The 10,160-nt window shown below is 37.6% G+C and overlaps 1 protein-coding gene across 1 annotated transcript; it reads left to right on the forward strand.

Moving 5' to 3' along the window:
* Window positions 1-2,894: 2,894 nt before the first annotated feature.
* Window positions 2,895-9,658, forward strand: LOC104222178 (DExH-box ATP-dependent RNA helicase DExH12-like). Its single transcript, XM_070147647.1, has one exon. The coding sequence runs from the start codon at window positions 3,093-3,095 to the stop codon at window positions 9,582-9,584; it is 6,492 nt and encodes a 2,163-aa protein (XP_070003748.1). The 5' UTR covers window positions 2,895-3,092; the 3' UTR covers window positions 9,585-9,658.
* Window positions 9,659-10,160: the final 502 nt, after the last annotated feature.

Genomic DNA, 10,160 nt, shown 5'->3' on the forward strand with positions numbered 1-10,160 from the left:
TGTAGCTTAATTTATTTCTAAATTAACATCATTTTAGTTCAATCTTCTAGAAATTTAAAGTTGAGATAATCAAAACTCTTAAATGTTAACAGGAAAAAGGCGAACATGCATTGTTGATGGATGTTTCATATTTTAGGCAATCAATTATTGATAATTTAGAGAGAGAAACATACTATTATATACCTCATAGGCTAAGAATTAAAATAACTTTAATGGAATGTACTAAACTCCAAAAGAATATTTATAAAAAACTGATCAAATAAGGAATGATTTAATAAGTTAAAATTTAATTCAATTTGAAGTCCTAATTGTTAGGATCTTCGTAAGTAAAATTCTAGTTGATTTGAAGTCCTAAATTAGGAAAATAATTAAATGACTATTTTATCTAGAGTAAAATTAGCTTTTAAATAGTAAAAAAGATATTTCAATAGGGATTTCGTGCTTTTAATATAGTATAGATAGATAAATAATTTCCTACATAGTTTAAGTGAGAAAAAAATCTAATAAATAAATTTTTATTAATTTGAGACCCCAATTAGTCATATATTTTACTCAGGAAAATAAGTAATGACCCCAATTATTCCTCATAATTTGTATTTCTTAATTTTAATTTAATATGAAAGTAATAAAAGAATTAAAAATATATTATTATTACTCGCACTAGATGTTTACACCTAACCAATAGATACATGGCATGTCTCTTGCATATGGATTTCAATCATTTAACCATAGTAAATTATATTCATTCTCATCTAATTAAATTAATTAACCATAGTGAGTTAATATAGTTTGGTGTAAACACATGGTGTGAGTAAGTATTTACCCAACTATGATAATATCTTGGTTGAACTTTGTATAATCCTTAAGAAATTAAGAATAATATATCTCAGTTTGCATTTAATAAATAAGATATCATATTACTTAATTTAATCAAAATATAATAGAAAATTATGTTAAGAAAATCATTCTTTTCCATTCTAAAGTATTGTCTTGTTATTAAATAAATTCCTTAAATTGAATTTATTTTAGTTCTTAGATTTTAAATTGATACGACATCTAGGGTCAAACTTCCAAATATTTGGTAAGAGAATATTTAAGTAAAATCGTTTTTAATATTTAGCTAAGAGTTATTGCTTAAATCTTTGGTGTTAGAAATAATGAATTTTAAAAGGAAAGAATTTATAAAGCTAAATTTTTTCTTTATTTTAAGTTCTTCGATTATAGAAGTTTGTATATAGTTTGAATAAGGAGTGATTTAATATCTAAAATTTTAATTAATTTCGAAGTCCTAAATATTAAGAAAATAATTAAATGATTATTCCTAAATATAAAGGAAACAATTAAATGTCAATTCCTAAATATTAGGGATATAATTAAATAAATATTTTTAAATATTAGGATAATATTTAAAAGACTATTTTGTCTAGTCTGAACTCTAGTTTTAAAGGGTAAAAAAGGCGAACGACATTTCGCTAAGGGCTTTCGTGCTTTTAATATAGTATAGATAGATATAGATATAGACAAACACTTTAAGTTTATCTAAGTTTTTTATTATTTTATCCTTAAAATATTCCTTTTTAGAACAACCCCTCCCCATGCCTCTTCAAGTCTGCAATTCTCATTGACTATTTAAGATAAGCAAATTCTCTATTTCTTTGCATATTTATATCTATGTGATTGTGTATTACTCTTTGAACTGTATGTAATAAATGATGACATATCAAATTTTTGGTGCATTGCTTTCTAAGTGTTGTGGTGATGAAGACAATGTTTGTTTCTCTTCAAATATTTACTTAGATTTATTTTTTACTTAGAAACTTTTATCAATTTATTAATTATTATAACTTATGATTATGTGCTTATCATAAAATAAAATTTATTTATCATAAAAATTTTCTTATCTAAGCACAATTGTATTTAAAATAAAATGACAAATAAAATATTTTGTATTTGAATAGATCCGAAATCTAAAATTTTGAAGAAATTATGCCCTTATAAGTGTAAACAGTTCTAAGTTTATTTAAGTCATTTTAACAGAAAAAGAGTTTATCAACACTTTTTTCTCAAATACTGCAACAACTTATTATCAATTTCAGCACTTGTATCCAAACACGTAACTGCTTATTTATTAAGTCAATTTCATCACTTAAAAGTGCTTTTCAACACCTAATACGTATCAGCTACTTCAAATCATGGGCTCTTAGACTTTCGTTCCGTGTTATTACTAGAAAGGATAGTTGCCTAACTCATAAAATTAAAACCCTGTATCAACATTATTCAAAGTCACAAGTTAAAAGCTATACTTTTTAAATAAAAAGGACTAAGATCAAATCACATTAGATATTTGTTTAATAATAATAATAACAACTGTTTTTATATTATTTTTATCTATAACTATAAAATGTACATAAATCTATCTATCTTATTTTAATAATATTTAATAACTCAAACACATTAATTAATAAAAATTGCATAATTTCAAAAAATTATATTCATCAATACAGGGTACACGCACAACGCGAGACTAATAATATTAAAACTGAATGTTCATGTATTATAAAATTATTTGGGAGTAAATTAGTTAGCCATGACCTAGTCTAATTACTTGGTCACCGAGATTGGTTAGTTGGTCACCAATATTTGTTACTTGACCATCAAGATCAGTTACTTGGTCACCAAGCAATTTTTTTATTATAAATAGAGACTTCTCTACTCATTTGTGTTAGATTATCAATAAAAGTTTATTAATTATCTCTCTCTAAATTTCTCTTATATTACTTTTTTTTTTATATTATACCATAAGATAAAAGAGTTTGTTATGTTTATAATTTGACCAACAAAAAAAAGAAACTACACATTTAAAATCCAATCCCAATAGCTAGGCGGTTTTCAACTAGTAAAACTCATACTTTTTCAATCCAATCAGGAAAATCCTAATTGGGATACAATCGGGGCGGTTCCAAAACTGAACTTTTCTAGTCCAACCCCAATTGGGATTCTGTCAACTATATATATAGGATCTGTTATCGTCCGCTTCATCGTATATTGCTTTCACTTTAGAATCTCTTCGTCGTACTTGATTTTTTTTTCAGATGGCCGATTCGGGTGGTGGTGCAGAGGCACATGCACGTATGAAACAGTATGAATACCGAGCAAACTCAAATCTTACCCTAACCACCGATTCTCGTCGTCCTCGTGATATTCATGAACTGACCGGTGAACCTGAGTCTCTTTATGGCAGAATAGACCCCAAAACATTTGGTGATCGAGCTTACAGAGGTAGACCATCTGAGAAGGATAGGAAGAAAAAGGAGCGGCAATGGGACACACTTGCCTCTGAGCCTAAAAGACGACGACTTCTTCAGGAAGAAAGTGTTCTTAATTTAACTGATGAGGAAGGTGGAGTTTACCAGCCTAAAACTATGGAAACTAGGGCTGCTTATGAAGCCATGCTCAGCCTTATTCAGCAGCAAATTGGCGGGCAGCCCTTTAGTGTTGTGAGTGGGGCTGCTGATGAGATATTGGCCGTGTTAAAAGACGGCAACTTTAAGAACCCTGAAAAGAAATTGGAAATTCATAAGCTGTTAAACCCTATTTCGGACCAGGTGTTTGATAAGTTGGTGTCGATTGGGCAACTCATCACTGACTACCAGTTAGATGGCCACGTTGATAGTGATGAAGCTCTTGATTATGATGTTGGTGTGGCAGTTGAGTTTGAGGAGAATGAAGACGAAGAAGAAGATGAAGAAAGCGAGATTGATGATGAAGAGGATGATGATGTTGTGCTGGAAGCCAATGGTTCTGGCTCAATGCAAATGGGCAGTGGCATTGATGAAGATGAGATGCAGGAGTCGGATGAAGGAATGGCTTTGAATGTTCAGGACATAGATGCTTATTGGCTTCAAAGAAAGATTTCTCAAGCTTACCAGCAGCAGATGGATCCGCAACAGAGCCAAAAGCTTGCTGAAGAAGTTCTTAAAATTCTTGCTGAAAGGGATGATGATCGCCAAGTAGAAACCAAGCTACTGGTTCATCTCCAATTTGACAAGTTCAGTCTCATCAAATATCTTCTAGGGAACCGGCTTAAGGTAGTATGGTGTACCCGTCTTGCAAGGGCTGAAGACCAAGAGAAAAGGAAGAGAATTGAAGAAGAGATGTTGGCTTTGGGGCAAGATCATGCTGCCATATTAGAGCAGTTGCGCGCGACTAGGGTTACAGCAAAAGAGAGGCAGAAGAAGTTGGAAAAAAACATTAGGGAAGAGGCTCGGTCTCTTAAAGATGAGACTGGTGGTGTTGATGGTAACGGGGATAGTAAGGCACTTATAGATAGAGATGTTGATAATGGTGGACAGCATGAGTTGCTTGATCTTGACAGCCTTACATTTCATCAAGGTGGTTTATTGATGTCAAATAAGACATTAGAGCTTCCAGCGGGGTCTTATAGGAGTCATAAGAAGGGCTATGAGGAAGTTCATGTACCAGCATTGAAGTCCAAGCCACTAGCCCCTGGCCAAGAGCTTGTGAAGATATCGTCCATTCCAGAGTGGGCTCAACCAGTGTTTAGCGGGATGACCCAATTGAACAAGGTGCAGAGTAAAGTATATGAAACTGCCCTCTTTACCCCAGAGAACATTTTGCTCTGTGCTCCGACTGGTGCTGGGAAGACCAATGTAGCTATGTTTACTATACTTCAGCAAATTGCACTAAACAGCAACGAAGATGGATCATTCAACCACAACAATTATAAGATTGTATATGTGGCACCCATGAAAGCCCTTGTTGCGGAAGTGGTTGGTAATCTCTCCAAGCGGTTGGAACATTATGGTGTCAAGGTGAAAGAGTTGAGCGGTGATCAAACATTAACTCGTCAACAGATTGAAGAGACTCAAATTATTGTGACTACCCCAGAGAAGTGGGATATTATAACAAGAAAGTCAGGCGATCGCACGTATATGCAGCTTGTTAAACTTGTTATTATTGATGAGATACATCTCCTTCATGACAATCGAGGGCCTGTCCTGGAGAGTATCATTGCGAGAACTGTTAGACAGATTGAAACCACAAAAGAGCATATTCGGCTTGTTGGATTATCAGCAACTCTTCCAAATTATGAGGACGTGGCTGTGTTTTTGCAAGTTGATCGGAACAAAGGACTCTTTCATTTTGACAATAGCTATAGACCTGTACCGTTGGCTCAACAGTATATTGGTATTACTGTTAAGAAGCCACTGCAGAGATTCCAGTTGATGAATGATGTTTGCTATGAGAAGGTGATTAGTGTTGCAGGAAAGCATCAGGTGCTTATTTTTGTCCATTCAAGGAAAGAAACAGCTAAAACAGCTCGGGCAATACGGGATACTGCACTTGCTAATGACACCCTTGGTAAGTTTTTGAAGGAGGATAGTTTAACTTGGGAAATTCTACAGTCTCAAACTGAGCTTATCAAGAGCAATGACCTCAAAGATGTTCTACCATATGGTTTTGCGATTCACCATGCGGGGTTGGCTAGAACTGATCGGCAACTTGTGGAGGAGCTTTTTGCTGCTGGCCATGTGCAAGTTTTGGTTTCAACAGCAACCTTAGCTTGGGGTGTCAATTTACCTGCACATACTGTCATTATAAAGGGCACTCAGATATACAATCCTGAAAAAGGAGCCTGGACTGAACTCAGTCCCCTTGATGTTATGCAGATGCTTGGCCGTGCGGGAAGGCCTCAATATGACACTTATGGTGAAGGAATCATCATAACTGGACACACACAATTGCAATATTATCTTTCTTTAATGAATCAGCAGCTTCCTATTGAAAGTCAACTAATATCTAAGTTGCCTGATCAATTGAACGCAGAGATTGTCCTTGGGACGGTGCAGAATGCCAAAGAGGCATGCAAGTGGCTCCTCTATACTTACCTCTGTGTTCGAATGCTACGAAATCCCACTCTTTATGGTCTCAAAACTGACTTTGCTTTGGAGGAAAGGTGTGCTGACTTGGTTCATTCTGCAGCTACATTACTGGACAAAAACAACCTGATTAAGTATGATAGAAAAAGTGGATATTTTCAGGTGACTGACTTGGGTCGCATTGCTAGCTATTACTACATAACTCATGGGACAATTTCCACATACAATGAGCACTTGAAACCGACGATGGGTGATATTGAGCTTTGTAGACTCTTCTCTCTCAGTGAGGAGTTCAAATATGCAACGGTAAGACAAGATGAGAAGATGGAATTGGCAAAGCTTCTGGATCGTGTTCCCATTCCTATCAGAGAGAGTCTTGAGGAGCCCAGTGCCAAGATCAATGTTCTACTGCAGGCATATATTTCGCAGCTGAAGCTCGAAGGGTTGTCTTTGTCATCGGACATGGTTTATATAACTCAGAGTGCTGCACGTCTCATGCGAGCTCTTTTTGAGATAGTTCTGAAAAGAGGATGGGCTCAGTTAGCTGAGAAGGCCTTGAAATGGTGCAAAATGATAAGCAAAAGGATGTGGAGTGTACAGACACCACTTCGCCAATTCCATGGCATACCAAATGAGATCTTGATGAAGTTGGAGAAGAAAGATTTGGCTTGGGAGCGTTATTATGATCTTTCATCACAAGAATTGGGAGAGCTTATCCGGTCCCCAAAGATGGGAAGGACGTTACACAAGTTTATTCATCAGTTCCCAAAGCTGAACCTCACAGCACATGTTCAACCAATTACCCGGTCAGTTTTGAGGGTAGAATTGACTATTACACCAGATTTCCGATGGGACGACAAGGTTCATGGTTTTGTAGAACCTTTCTGGGTGATTGTTGAAGATGATGATGGAGAATATATTCTTCACTATGAATATTTCATGCTGAAGAAGCAGTATATTGATGAAGACCATACTTTGAACTTCACAGTCCCAATATATGAGCCATTGCCCCCTCAATATTTCATTCGCGTTGTCTCAGACAGATGGCTAGGGTCCGAAACTGTTTTGCCAGTCTCTTTCCGACACCTGATTTTGCCTGAAAAATATCCTCCTCCCACCGAGTTACTAGACTTACAACCTCTGCCAATAACTGCATTGAGGAATCCAGCATATGAAGCACTTTGTCAAGATTTTAAGCATTTCAATCCGGTTCAGACTCAGGTTTTCACAGTGTTGTACAATTCAGATGACAATGTTTTGGTTGCAGCTCCAACTGGTAGTGGGAAGACCATTTGTGCTGAATTTGCCATATTGAGGAATCATCAGAAAGGACCTGATAGTGCCATGCGTGCTGTATATATAGCTCCACTAGTGGCTCTTGCCAAGGAGCGATTCAGTGATTGGAAGAAGAAATTTGGAGACTCTCTGGGGATGAGAGTTGTTGAATTAACTGGGGAGACAACCAGTGATCTGAAGCTGTTGGAGAAGGGTCAATTAATTATCAGCACGCCTGAGAAATGGGATGCTTTATCTCGTCGTTGGAAACAGCGTAAGCATGTTCAGCAAGTCAGTCTTTTCATAATCGATGAGTTGCATCTGATTGGTGGTCAAGGTGGCCCAATCCTGGAGGTAATCGTCTCTCGGATGAGATATATCTCAAGCCAGGTTGAGAACAAGATCCGGATCATCGCTTTGTCAACTTCCCTAGCTAATGCCAAGGATTTGGGAGAATGGATTGGGGCTACATCTCATGGGCTCTTCAACTTTCCTCCTACTGTCAGGCCTGTGCCACTGGAAATACACATTCAGGGTATTGATATTGCTAACTTTGAAGCTAGGATGCAAGCCATGACAAAGCCCACATATACTGCAATAGTCCGACATGCAAGGAAAGGAAAACCTGCAATCGTGTATGTTCCTACAAGGAAGCATGCACGCTTGACTGCCCTAGATCTGATGACTTATTCAAGCATGGACAGCGAAGACACACCTATATTTCTGCTACGATCTGCAGACGAGTTGGAGCCTTTTGTCAACAGGATCAATGAATCTATGCTGAAGGAGACACTCAAATATGGCGTGGGCTACTTGCATGAGGGATTGAGTGGCAATGATCAGGCTATAGTGAAAACATTGTTTGAAACTGGATGGATTCAAGTGTGTGTAATGAACAGTACAATGTGTTGGGGAGTAGCAGTATCTGCACATTTGGTGGTGGTCATGGGAACTCAATACTATGATGGTAGGGAAAATGCACAGTACACTGATTATCCGGTTACTGATTTGTTGCAGATGATGGGTCATGCTAGTCGTCCTCTTGTAGATAGCTCTGGGAAGTGTATCATCCTCTGCCATGCACCACGGAAGGACTACTATAAGAAGTTCTTGTATGAAGCATTCCCAGTTGAAAGCCATCTGCAGCACTATCTCCATGACAATTTGAATGCTGAGGTGGTTACTGGAGTTATTCAGAACAAGCAGGATGCTGTGAATTACCTAACATGGACCTTCATGTACAGAAGGCTGACACAGAATCCAAATTACTACAATCTGCTGGGTGTTGGTCACAGGCATCTCTCTGACCACCTCTCGCAGCTGGTGGAGAATGCTATCAGTGACTTGGAGGCAAGCAAATGTGTCGCCGTTGAGGATGACTTTTTGCTTTCACCTATGAATCTTGGCAGGATAGCGTCATATTATTATATCAGTTACACGACAATAGAGCGTTTTAACTCTTCTTTGACCTCCAAAACGAAGTTGAAGGGCATGCTGGAAATATTGGCTTCAGCTTCGGAATATGAACAGTTGCCTATACGACCAGGTGAGGAGGAGTTGATAAGAAGGTTGATTCATCACCAGCGTTTCTCTTTTGAGAATCCGATATACACAGATCCTCACATAAAGGCTAATGCTCTTTTGCAAGCCCATTTCTCTAGGCAAGTGGTGGGTGGCAATCTCGTTTCTGACCAGCAAGAGGTGCTTGTTTCTGCTACTAGGCTGCTTCAAGCAATGGTTGATGTTATTTCCAGCAATGGATGGTTTAGTCTAGCAATTCTAGCAATGGAGGTAAGCCAGATGGTGACACAGGGAATGTGGGTACGTGATTCTGTGCTTCTCCAGGTTCCACACTTCACAGAGGAATTGGCTAGCAAGTGCCTAGAAAATCCAGGAAAGAGTATAGAGACAGTGTTTGATTTAGTGCAGATGAAAGTTGACGAGAAGCGTGAGCTCTTTCAAATGTCGGACTTAGAGCTTATGGATATTGAACGGTTCTGTAATCGGTTTCCAGACATTGATTTGACATATGATGTGCTGGAGAGTGATAATGTGAGGGCTGGAGACCATGTAAGTGTGCAGGTAACCCTTGAGCGAGATATTAAGGGTAGAACAGAGGTTGGGCCTGTTTTTGCACCCAGATATGCTAAAGCCAAGGAAGAAGGATGGTGGCTTGTTGTTGGCGATACAAAGAGCAACCAATTACTGGCCATTAAGAGAGTTACGTCCCTCCAAAGGAAGTGTAGTGTCAAGCTGGAGTTTGCTGCGCCTGCAGAAGCTGGAACGAGGACCTACACACTCTATTTTGTCTGCGACTCTTATTTTCTGGCCTGTGATCAGGAATATAGTTTTACTCTTGATGTTAAAGAAGCAATGGCTGAAGATAACAATGGTAAGAGATTGATGTAGCGTTTCTTTTCTTTTTTTTGGAGAACATACTCTAAATGCTTAGTTTATTACCATAGACAAGCTAGTGGTGATTAGTTGTGTGGCTCTCTGCTTTAGATCCTTCTTTTTCGATAGAGACTAGATTTCAATGGCAATTGTGCAGCTGCCTAATAGGTTTGAAATGCTGGTGGGATGGCACGTCAACCCACCAGTGGTGATTAGTTATTTGATATCAGTATTGGTTTTCTCTCACTTAGAGGTTTCTGGTTCTGCCTTGTCCCTTCCCTGTCAACCCTTTACAATATATAGGGAAGCTTATTTGTACCACAAAGCTAATTGTAATAAAAGAATATAGTACATTAGATTATGTGTACATCATTTGTAGAAGATTCTTAAGCTAATTAGTCAGTACGCTGCTAGAAACGGCATATTATAGTGGCTTTCTGCTAAAGATATGCTTAAATCAAAAGCAATTTCATTTCACTGCTCCCTCTTTCATGAGCAGACATGCAGAGGCAACAAACAACAACCACAAATCCAGTGTAATCCTACAAATGGGGTTTGGGGAGGGTAATATGTACGCATATCTTACCCATC

Source organism: Nicotiana sylvestris, chromosome 6 (assembly GCF_000393655.2).
Source record: "Nicotiana sylvestris chromosome 6, ASM39365v2, whole genome shotgun sequence".
NCBI classification, from domain to species: Eukaryota; Viridiplantae; Streptophyta; class Magnoliopsida; order Solanales; family Solanaceae; genus Nicotiana; species Nicotiana sylvestris.

What these genes read in the sequence shown, in the direction of transcription:
- LOC104222178 (XM_070147647.1), top strand. Translation starts at nt 3,093, where the DNA reads ATGGCCGATTCGGGTGGTGGTGCAGAGGCACATGCACGTATGAAACAG.